At 43.8% G+C, this 12,285-nt stretch overlaps 1 protein-coding gene across 1 annotated transcript in view; it reads right to left on the bottom strand.

Moving 5' to 3' along the window:
- The window catches only part of CIT (citron rho-interacting serine/threonine kinase), a 171,074-nt gene that overhangs the window by 141,125 nt on the left and 17,664 nt on the right, over positions 1-12,285 (bottom strand). Inside the window, 1 exon segment of the mRNA XM_030860370.2 lies at positions 11,071-11,172. Coding sequence (XP_030716230.2) covers positions 11,071-11,172 — 102 coding nt within the window.

Below are 12,285 nucleotides of genomic sequence, written 5' to 3' on the forward strand. Positions count from 1 at the left end.
CGGGGACCCTGGGAGGGGCCAGTGACTTGCATGCCTTCCCCAAGGGCCCCTCGTCACCTGGCATCTTACACGTAGCAGATACTCAAGCAGATACTGGACAATTTGATCTAAGGTTCCATTTGCACTGCAACTGCTGGAAAAAAAAAAACTGATTTATGAACTAACAAGAACAGCAGCACTGAGAAGGGGCGGCAGCTGATATGCAGACTTTATTTTCCCCAAAGTCTTGGCAGACGTAAGCTGCTCGTGCCAGTCCTCAAAGAGCCAGCAGGAGGCACCTGGCTGCCTGTAGCTCACCCACGTGTCCCAGCCTGGTTCTCCACAGGCCCTGGGTACACGGGTGAATGCTAATTTTTTACGTCTGTTTTAAATATATATTGTCATTAAAAAGGTCTTAAATATCCACACACACAAAGAAAATTCACACATAATAACGGAAGTACTCATGCTTTTAGAACCAAAATGTCTTAAAATATAATAAGAACAATGCATATTTATGACGACACGTTGCAGTTATAAATTTTCTAATCGGGCTCTATTAAAGATGTGAAAAAAATAGAACGGCTTGCGAGTTTAAGGCTGAGAAAGTCAAGCATGTAGCAACTGCTGGCCACTTTTAAGAGCTCACGAATGGACCACTATTTAACACTTAGCGGTGACTCCTGAAGATTCTATTTGTAATGACTCGTGAAAAATAGTTCAGAAAATCAAAGCCATCTCTTTGAAAGGCGAAAAGATACATATTCTCTGCTCCTATTCAGAAGACCCAAATTCCTAAGCTGAAAATCCCCGCCCAAACTAGATTAGTCAAACAATTTTGACTGGTCAAACAATTTTCCATTTCTTCAAAAGCGCTCATCAATAAGCAACAAAAATGACAACAGCTGCTAGGCAGCATGCTCTGCAACATGAGGTCAAGAAAGATGTACTAAACGACAAACCTCCTTATCAAAGAACCTAATCAGACTTGGCCCACCAACAAGATTCTAGATTACCATACTGCAAATTCCAACCGTACACCATTAGGAGAATTTAGTTTGGGCATTTACTGGGTAAAGTGGGCTTACCCCATTCCCAAACTATCTTACCGGGGTACAGTCACTCATCCTGGGATGAATGGAGCCCAAGGGAAGATAGCTTGTGTGTGGTCAAGCCAAGCTTCATCGATCTTGCTGTTTAGGCTAAAGAAATAATAAAGAACCAGGACTTGGACACTTTCAGAAAACACTTTTGCACTTTCAAAAACGGTACCAAATCAAGAGCCTCCAGAAAAGGGAATCCTTCTACACTGCTGGTGGGAATGTAAGTTGGTGCAGCCACTATGGAAAACAGTAGGAAGGCTCCTCAGAAAACTGAAAATAGAGCTGCCATGTGATCCAACAATCCCACTCCTTGGCATATACCTGGACAAAACTCTAATTCAAAAAGACACACGCACCCCATGTTCATAGCAACACTATTCACAACAGCCAAGATATGGAAACAAGCTAAATGTCTGTCAACAGATAAATGGACAAAGAAGGTGTGGTATATAAATACAATGGAATCCTACTCAGCCATAAAAAAAGAACGAAATAATGCCATTTGCAGCAACATGGATGCAACTACAGATTATCATACCAAGTGAAGTAAGTCAGAAAAAGACAAATACCACATGATATCACTTATACGTGGAATCTAAAATGTGACACAAATAAACCTATCTATGCAACAGAAACAGAATCACAAACATAGAGTACAGACTGGTAGTTGCCGAGCGGGTTGGGGGAAGGATGGAGTGGGAGGTTGGGGTGAGCAGATGTAAGCTTTTAAATATAGAATGGATAAACAACAAGGTCCTACTGTATGGCACAGGGAACTACATTCAATATCTTATGATAAATCGTAATGGAAAAGAATATGAAAAACAGAATATATATATATATGTATAACTGAATCACTGCTGTACAGCAGAAATTAGCACGACATTGTAAATCAACTAGATTTCATTTAAAAAAAAAAGAAAAAGAGGCTCCAAAAGCATCATCAAGTCACAAAGCAAGAGTTTTCAAGTCTTCATACCAGATGACACGCTGTAAACCAAAGACCAGGGTCCGCAGAACTGATGAACAAATTAGACCAAAGTCACCACCCAGGCTGTGCCAGACAGTCCATTCACAGCATTTGGATTTGCCCCCCCAAAATGACTCCATGCCTGATTTTTACTATTCAGAGATGCCCAGGGAGGCAATGTTCCCCCCAGAAATGTGGCTCCTAACCCAAGAAAACTGGCAAGTCCTCTAGGGCAGAGCTTCTCAAACCTGCGTGTACACCAGAATCACCTGGGGAAGCACTTTTTTTAAATGGATAAAACACATTCATCCACATAAATATGTGAGTGCCTATTATGTGCCAGGCACTATTCCAGATATCAGGAAAACAGCAGGGACTAAAACAGACAAAAATCCCTGCCTTCGTGGAACTGTAATTCTAGTAGAATGAAAAAGAATTCAGCAGTATGAAAGGGTAAAGTATGTCTCTTCCTCGTCTCAACCATTCAGGGAGCTTGCTAAAAACGTGGAGTCCACGGACCAACCCCAGACCTCATGGACAAGCTCCAGGGGTGGGGTCCAGGAATCTGCATTTTTAAGGAGCTACTGGGGTGATGCTGATGCAGCCAACCCAGAACTTATTTTTTTTTAATGTTTCCATTTATTAGTTTCTTTTTTTTGTTTATTTTTGGGTTTTTTGGGCCCACTCTGCATGGCATGCGGGATCTTAGTTCCCCGACCAGGGATGAAACCCGCGCCCCCTGCAGTGGAAGCTCGGAGTCCTAACATCCTAACCACCGGACCGCCAGGGAGGTCTCCACCCAGCATTTTATTGAGACCCGATGCTGATGAGGCTGCGGAGGCATCACGGGTCCTTACTGCAACTAAATGACACGCTTCTACAGCAGAGGCACCCCGGTTTGAAGCCTGGCTTTAATACACCCCTCACTTCTGCTGCTTACATTTTTCCACTGACTTCCTGGAGCCTTTCCGCGTATCAAGACAAGATCACTGGCAACAAAGGGCTGGAACATAACCAGTCCATGAGCACTGAAGCTACGATCCTGCATCCTTGCAAGGACGGGAGATGTCCCTGCAGGCCACCCCAAGAGTGATCACCAAGGCATGGTAATCAGAGACCAGGGAGATGAGAAGACGGAAAACAGCCCTACAGTGAAACAGCCCTGAACAATGTGACAACCCTGCAGATGGCAGAGAAGCACAGCAGCTGACAGACCAGCCTGGCTTGGAGCTATAATGGACTTGCTCTTTTAAAGCAAAGACGGTCCGGCCAACAGAGACAGACCCTTCTGATGGCAGCAGCTGCAGATGCTAATTAAAGGGCAAATCTTACATGTGTTCGTTTTGGAAGAAGCAGCAGCTTCTCTGCTGGTGTCTGCATCTATACTCCGAGTGCTGGGAAGGCAATTCCCACCAGTTGTGTTGTGTCTGGAACAAAGGATAAATGTGTGTATTTGTTGTGTGTGCGCACGCATGCACATACACACGCTTGCTTGCATGTATGTGTGTGCGTATCGGGGTAGATATGTAATAGCTCTTTAGCGTTCTATCCCAATTTGCATACTGGTGTCATCAGAGGCATACCGTGCTGGCCACATCTTAGAAACTTGTCCTTGAAATGCCTGCACTACAATCAGCATGACTGAAAGTGCCATGAAAATGGAAGGATGCTATTGGCATCATTACCCGCCCTGCCCAGTGTTCGTGATCTTTGGCACGGGGGAGGAGGGAATGGATACTCCAAGCAGAGTGGCCCCTGGCACAAACCCTAAATTATTTTTTGAAGGGCAAGGTGACCAAGAGAAAAAGAGTGAAGGCCCTTTATTTCAGAAAATACGAATCCCAGCCTGAGTCATCCTTCTGTTCAAAAAAATCCTCATTGAGCATCAAATCATCCAGAGTCTTGGCAAGAAATCGCACACTCAAACTAGGTAACTGAGGCCATTAACTGAGGAAAAGCCTATTTGTAAAGGTGTGGGTGAAGTTAAAGGAAATGAACACGGGATGCTGAGGCACCCCGGGACTAGTAACAGCAGGGGAGTAGGTACCATTCGTTGGCCTGAGAGGGCAAGGAAAGGGGTCTCAGGTGTGTACACTATTACTGAAGAAACAGAAGCAAGAAGCAGTAACCAGAAACTAGCTACGGCTACAGGACAATGGTTCTCCAAGTGGGGTCCCCAGACCAGCAACAGCAGCATCACCTGGGAACTGGTCAGAAATGCAAATTCCTGGGCCCCACCTCCACCCCCACTGGATCAGCAACTCTGAAGGTGGGCCAGGCAAACCGGGACACCGTAGGAAAACTGTAGCCCCGAAAACGGTGGGACTCTAAATGCCCTCACTAGAGGGGGACTTCCTGGTGGTCCCGTGGGTAAGACTCCGTGTTCCCAATGCAGCGGGACCAGGTTCAATCCCTGGTCAGGGAAATAGATCCTGAATGCATGCCGCAACTAAGAAGCCCACACGTCACAACAAAGAACGCGCATGCCGCACCTAAGACCTGCACAGCCAAAATAAATAAATAAATATTTTTAAACAAATAAATAAATAAATGCACTCACTTGAAATATGCCTCAAAAGACCAACACAAAAAAAAACTACTTCAGAGAGTCTGCCTGCCGATGGAGGGGACACGGGTTCGTGCCCCGGTCCGGGAAGATCCCACATGCCGCGGAGCGGCTGGGCCCGTGAGCCATGGCCGCTGAGCCTGCGCGTCCGGAGCCTGTGCTCCGCAACGGGAGAGGCCACAACAGTGAGAGGCCCGCGTACCGCGAAAAAAAAAAACTACTTCAAAGGCACTGATAATTCAAAGAACCTCCTGAGGCAATAACACACTCAGCAACTGAATTGGAGTCAATAAGACATATTAATATTTCATTTCACCCATGAGAAAATTGAAGCCTGAAAGGCCAATGACTCCAGAGAGACCAAGCAAGGTACAGGAATAAAACAAGAGCCTATATTCTAAGTAACAGCTTCCTTCTGATGGGCAGCTAGCTTGTGAAGCAACCAACACTCGTGAGTTTTGAGACATGCCTGAAAACTGCATCATCTTACCCAAGAGATCAAAACAGCACGTCTCGTTGTCACAATGATCATAAGCTGCTGTATTTCACTAAAACAAAAAACAATGAAGTTATATTTGTTAACTCTCTCCCACCCTCAACGACAGCAGAGACTGGTGATCACACAGGCCATGGGGTCATTGCCTAGAAAAAGTCCACCTCCAAATGACTCCTACATAGGAAGGGAAGTGTCCATGAAATTGCATGACTGTGGTTGAAAGCAAGACAGGAAATAGAACCACACTTGTGTTAGAAACGGTTTTAGATGTGTCAGTATAAAGGTAATGAGGAAGACCACCAGAGGTTGAGCTGGGGGCCTGGCATCTAACCCCATCTGTTACCTACAAAAGTGGCTGTTTTAACCTCTGTGCCAGACTCTAACTTATCCCCCAAATCCATTCTTCCCTTCTCCCACAGTAATAAGAATGTTAGCTGGATACAGGATGCAGTGAGACAGTACACACGTGTACACATGCGACGAAGTTCTGGTCAACAAGATGTGAGAGGAAGTGATGTGTCCCACTTCCACATCATCCTGCGCAGAAGGAATTTGCTTGCTCTGCCTTTCTGCTCTTTTCTCCTCCCAGCCACGTGCAACACAGACATGAAATGGCCCAACTTCAAGCCTGTCAAAAAGGACAACATTCTAAAGCACAGGAAGCCACAGGAGGGAATCGTCACATATGACAGGGTTGCCCCACCCTGCTGGGAGTCTCTCTGTTACATGACCTTAGGCTATACCTTAACTAATACACCCATGTGTGCAACTGGGGGAAAAGACTTTGGGAATGAACAGAGGGAAGCTGATGTAAGGTCCCAGAAGGGAAAGTAGACTCGTGAGGCAGTAACAGCAGAGCACGGGCAGACTGAAAAGACCCACAGAATGAAAAGTATCAGCACAAAGCCAGGAAGCTTTTGAATCTCACAAAGAATTTAGCTACAACAATGCTACAAGTGGTGAGTTGCAGAACAATGTTTTCTTTGTAGAGATCAGCTCCTTCATGGAAGGACCCTGGGGAAGGCATCTGTTAAACAGAACTGAACAGATTTCATCATGAACCAGATCAACAACGTACTACTTCCGTGGGCCACCTGATAGAATACACGACTCGCCTTGTTATATGGAACCAGACGTTGACGGCCTTTGCTATGATTTTCTGTAGCAAAAACTGGAAAGCCACACTCATTGGTATGCAACTACGAATGGGCAATTTTTAACCATCAAAACTCAAAAGGATCCAAATTCAATTTCCTTGCACTGCAATCCAAATTTTAAAAATCTCACTGGGTCTGCGTTCAATTACATACTTGGAGAGCAAAACTCACACTATTAACGTAATACAATTTCCATAATACCTTGAGTACATTTGTATGTAAATCAAATTTCTATGAAATTAATCATGCATTCATCCAATAAATATGTCTTAAGCAATAACCTGGGGAAGCTCTACTGGAAGCAAGGGAGAAATCATCGCTCTCCTGGTGGAGGGCGTAGCCTGGTGGAGACAACCGCCCCCCATTCACGAAGAGGAAGTACAGGCTGCTCTTCGCGCACAGCAGAAGGGAGCCCCTCCCACGGCAGAAGATCCGGGAAGGGTTTCTGGAGGAAGTCACATCTGTCCCAAGCCCAGAAGGAGAAATGAGAGTCAGGTAAACGTGGGAAGAGGGGAGAGTGAGGAGAAAGGTCAGAGGCAAGTTCAAAGAACCAAAGGAAGCTCAGGGTGAATGTAAAGTGAAAGGAGAGAGATGTGAGCACTGAGGCTGGAGGCATCTGAGGAAAAGGCCTCGTAAACCACACGGAAGAGTCTGGACTTCACCCAGGGGGCAGCAGGGAGTCTTGAAGGGTTTTAACAGCGCGATGGCTTGGCTGCAGTGTGGAGAAGACCTGGGGAAAGAGCAAGACAGATGGCAGGGAGAACACTTAGGAGGCTGTTGCAGGAATGTGGGCAAAGGAAGATGGCGGCCTGGACTCCCACAGTAAAAACAGCACTGGAGAGAAGAGACTGCACCGAGAAATACACAGGAAATGGAATTCTATTTTTTTCATTGATTTTTTTAAAATTTTATTTATTTTTAATTGAAGTATAGTTGATTTACAGTGATTCAGGTGTACAACGGGGTGATTCAGTTCATATATATATATATATATATGTTCTTTTTCAGATTCTTTTCCATTATGTTATTACAAGATATTGAATATAGTTCCCTGTGCTATACAATAGGTCCTCGTTGTTTATCTATTTTATACATAGTATTGTGTATCTGTTAATCTTAAATTCCCAATTTATCCCTCCTCCCCTTTCCCCTTTGGTAACCATAACTTTGTTTTCTAAGTTCGTGAGTCTGTTTCTGTTTTGTAAATAAGTTCATTTGTACCATTTTTTTAGATTCCACAAATAAGCGATATCACATGGTATTTGTCTTTCTCTGTCTGACTTACTGCACTTAGTGTGATAATCTCTAGGTCCATCCATGTTGCTGCAAGTGGAATTATTTCATTCTTTTTTATGGCTGAGTAACATTCCATTGTACATATGTACTGCATCTTCTTTATCCATACCTCTGTCAGTGGACATTTAGGTTGCTTCCATGTCCTGGTTATGGTAAATAGTGCTGCTATGTCATTGATTTTAAATGTATCTTTGGGGACTTCCCTGGTGGTGCAGTGGTTAAGAGTCCACCTGCCAATGCAGGGGACACGGGTTCTATCCCTAGTCCAGGAAGATCCCACATACTGCGGAGCAACTAAGCCCATATGCCACAACTACTGAGCCTACACCCTAGAGCCCACGAGCCACAACTACTGAGCCTGTGCACAACTACTGAGCCCATGTGCTGCAACTACTGAAGCCCACGTGCCTAGAGCCTGTGCTCCGCAACAAGAGAAGCCACCGCAATGAGAAGCCCACACACCACAACGAAGAGCAGCCCCCGCTCACCACAACTAGAGAAAGCCCACATGCAGCAACAAAGACCCAACTCAGCCAAAAATAAAAATAACATCAATCATATTAAAAATAAAGAACGAAAAAATATATCTTCAATTAAACAACAACTGCATTACAAATTAATTTAACTGCCAGGGGAGTTTACTACGATTTGTATGTTTCCCCAAACCTCAAAGGTTTAACGATCTAGAGGCACAGTGGAATTTCAGTATGTTATAACACAAATACAGACGTACAGTGCCCTTATCTTGCCACAGGCAGAATGTGTCTCCAGATTCAGAAATGTTCAGATTTTAGGACGGCACAATGTTGCATATGCTTTGTATTATGCAACACCCTCAGGTAGGGCCTGGGATATCACCCTGTAATCAAACATATTCATAACTTGCAGCAAAATGGATGAACAGTCACTCTAAAGGGAATGAATAAGAGTTCGGGTCAGGTTTTGCTACAAAGCTCAAGTCAGGTCTTGCTGCCAAATAAGTAATAAAATAACTTGAGGTTTTCCAGAGTATGGGGTATTTCAGAATTGCAGACAAGAGACGGTGGATCTATCATCATACCTTAATTCCTATGCTAAGTTTGGATTTTTCATATGAAAACGGTACCCTTAGCAAGCATTTTATTCCAAAGTACTGGAAAAGAGAATGCAGGCAAGGAAATAATTACAAGACCCCACTGGTAATACCCAATTGAGCTACTTAAGAAGGGTATAAAAACCTCCTTGCAGCCAGGCACCAAGGTGCTGAGGCAACCAGAATGCAAGAAAACACTCGTTTTGAGAACAGTCCCATTTCCCAAGATGGTGGGTGGAAAAACTGAGAAGACCATCCTAAGCTAAGGATGCCAATGCCAGTGTCAAGATCCAGAGGGAAGCCCCACAGCCCAAAGACCCAAAACAGGAAGCCCCCTGCAGATGGAAGCCTGTCCTAGCAGAGGAACGGCAGATATTCCCAATCTACAAGGTATTCCAGAAAAGTTATATCCAAGCAGAAGTCCACAGCAGTCAAATCCACAATTGAGAAAAAGAAAGAGACGGTTCTTACCACTGTGACAAGGCCAATTGGTATGGATAAAAAGGGTGACACTGAAGAGTTTAAACTTCTCAAAATGCCCAAATATCACCCTCCCAGAGATATGCTTTGAAAACTGTTGAGCAGTGGAGGAAAAAACCCAACTATAATCAACATGAAAACAACTGCGAGTGTTGCTCCTAGGGCCCCGCTGACCATCCTCACTGGCCACCCCAGAGACAAGCAGAGGGTGGTTTCCCTGCAGGAACTGAGCAGGAGCTTGCCGCTTGGGACTGGACCACTAGCCCTCATTCATCTGAGTTCCTTTACGCAGGACACTCAGAATCTGCCATCACCTCTACCAAAACTGACCACGATGGTGTGAAAGTCCCAAAGCATCTCAACAGTGCTACTTTTATGAAGAAGAAGCTGCATGAGATTGGACATCAAAAAAGTTGAGCTCTTCGACTCAGAGGAAGAGAACGATAAGATTCCAGAGCAGAGCAAAAGCCAGACCAGAAAACTGTGGAGTCTCAACTTCTGCCAAAAATCAGAGCCCTTCCTAGCTCCAGGATGGCCTGTGTGCTGTGTGGCCTCAAAAACTAACATTATGCTCACACGCTGGTGTGCTATATCATTTGCAGGGCTCCAGTTAAAATGTCCAAAACAACAACAAACAAACAAAGAGCCTGCTGTGTCAAGGTAACTGCTTTTCTGAAGGCTAACGAATAAATCTGTTAATACGCCCAAATACAAGGCACTCCGCAAGACACAGAGAGCACGAGACAAACATCATGTATGCAACAAATGTCCTAGAGCACCAGTGAGCCTAGAAACACACCAAGGTCATTAGTAAAGGAAAGGGTTCCAAGGCCCAGGTGTCAAGGAAGAAAAGCTTCCAAGACAATATTCAAGGAAAGGAAGTTTCAGGACACAGAGACCACAGGTGTGCTGTTGATTCTGAAGGAGCACTTGGGTCAGCGCAAGGCCGGTCTCCCAGCGCATCTGTGTGAGAATGTCCTTGCTCAGAAGGCTGGGTAGGGCCAGGGACCAAGGCAAATAAACTGTTTATTCCAGGTCAGAAATAAATGTGTAAAGTCCCCCCAAAATGCCCAGTGGAGGTTCAAGACAAATAGGAATCCGTCTCTCTCTTACCCTTTTCTCTGACGTGAGCTTTACAAAAGTTTATCTCCATTCAACGTAATAGGATAGTCTTGTTTTAAGGGCTGAATCAAGAACAAAAATTGTTTTTAGGATACCTTTTTAATTTTAGGAATCTAAACCCCCAAGAACCTAAACAAGGCCCCAAAATGAATTTTAGCATTCTGTAAGCTATGCTACAGGCACATCAGGAAAAACCATGGCATTGCTCGAAAGAATGAGGCAGATCTGCATGTAGTGACATGGAAGGATGTCAGGGACAAATCGTTCAACGCAAAAAGCAAGCTGAAGAGCAAAGTAGACAGTAATATACCATTTTTGTAAAACAAACTATATACATGTGTTACACGCATAGACATAGAAATATTTTTCCACAAGCTGTGGTTAAGGGCCAGAAAGAACATACATAACCATTAACATTTGTTTCCTTGGGGAAAGGGATTAGAAAGAAAGGTAGAGCATGTTCCCTTCTATTTCATACATTTCTGCAGCATTTGCATTTTCTTATAATAACTATGCATTATCTCAATTTTTTTAATTTAAAGCAAGATTCTGTTAAAGGAAACAGCAGACTATTTCCAAATAAATGACTTCTCCTTATTGCTCTGTGAGCCACAGCTACAATATCCAGCAATAAATGAAGCTCTTTCTAAATGGATTAGTTCTTCATATTTAAGACAAGAAGAACAGGAAGACACCTGAAAGTCAGGAAAGCATGAGAAAGAATGAGAGGTGTTGTGGGCCACGTGGGCAAGAACCACATTGAATTCCACAGCTGTACTATCTGATTATTGCAACACCAGACTAATTCTAGAGAGATGGAAAGACTCACCAGATAAAGATTATTTTTGTCCTGAAAGGCATACTGCAACCGGGGGATCCAAGGGCTTGTGCTCTGAGATAATATGTTCTGTTCTTCCTCAAAATATGAAACCTAGGGGGAAAAGAAACTGTTTAGACAATTATAAAGAACTAAGTGTGATGGGGAAAATGCCCTTTGCTCAAACTGATAATTCTAGTTTTGTTTTGTTTTAAAAAAGCCATGACTTAGCCCAACATTCCACAAATCTCATCCTTCTGCCTACTTTGCTCACCATTTTTGCCAGATCCATGTGTCCAATTATTTACTTAACGTATTTCTTTAAAGTCAACTCACTACTTTTAAATCTAAATCTCTTTCTCTTTACCTTCCCTTCCTGAGCAATTCAGTCCTAAAGCCATCAGATGGAGAAAAACCACCAGGTAAGCATCCACGACAGGTGGCAAGGAGAGCCATGGTGGCCCAGAACAGGGTGACTGGTCCAAGCAAGGTGAGGAAGGTCATCACATGTAGGGATGGCCTAGAGCAGGGCATCTGAACCTACCGAGGGGGAAGCAGCAAACACAGTAGATTGGATGGACACAGGTGCATAAAATAAGTGAAAAATATTAAGGGTGATATCAGAGAAGAGAGTTACAAACATGGAAAGTGTGAAAATTACAATGAACCTTGTGAAGCTGGACTGGACTTGGAAGTGTCGATGTGAACACATGGTTTTCAACATATAGAGATAGATACAGAAATAAACAGAGATGTAAATGTGTGTGTGTCTGTGTGTGCGAAGGTAGGTATACTGCATACATGTACATGTTTTCCCTGGCTTTGTCCACTGAAAGGCGTCTGGGAGCAATGACATACCAATAGCAATCAGAACACCTAGTGCCCAGATCGTGGCCTCTAAATACCATTTTCCACTTAAAAACAAAAACAAAACAAAACAAAAAGAGGTCCTTGGAGAAATGACTGATTGCAGGTCTGGGGCAGGTAAAGTAAAAGTGTAAGAGCCTGAACATCTTGCTGTATCAGAAAGCAACACAGAACTCAAAGATGGGGAATATGTCAAAAGGACACAAAAGCCAACCTGAAGAGATTCTTTTTTTTTTATTTAATTTTATTTATTTATTATACAGCAGGTTCTTACTAGTTATCTATTTTATACATATTCGTGTATACATCTCAATCCCAATCTCCCAATTCATCCCACCCCACCCCCACTTTCCCCCTGTG

Source organism: Globicephala melas, chromosome 13 (genome assembly GCF_963455315.2).
Source record: "Globicephala melas chromosome 13, mGloMel1.2, whole genome shotgun sequence".
In the NCBI taxonomy this organism is placed as follows: Eukaryota; Metazoa; Chordata; class Mammalia; order Artiodactyla; family Delphinidae; genus Globicephala; species Globicephala melas.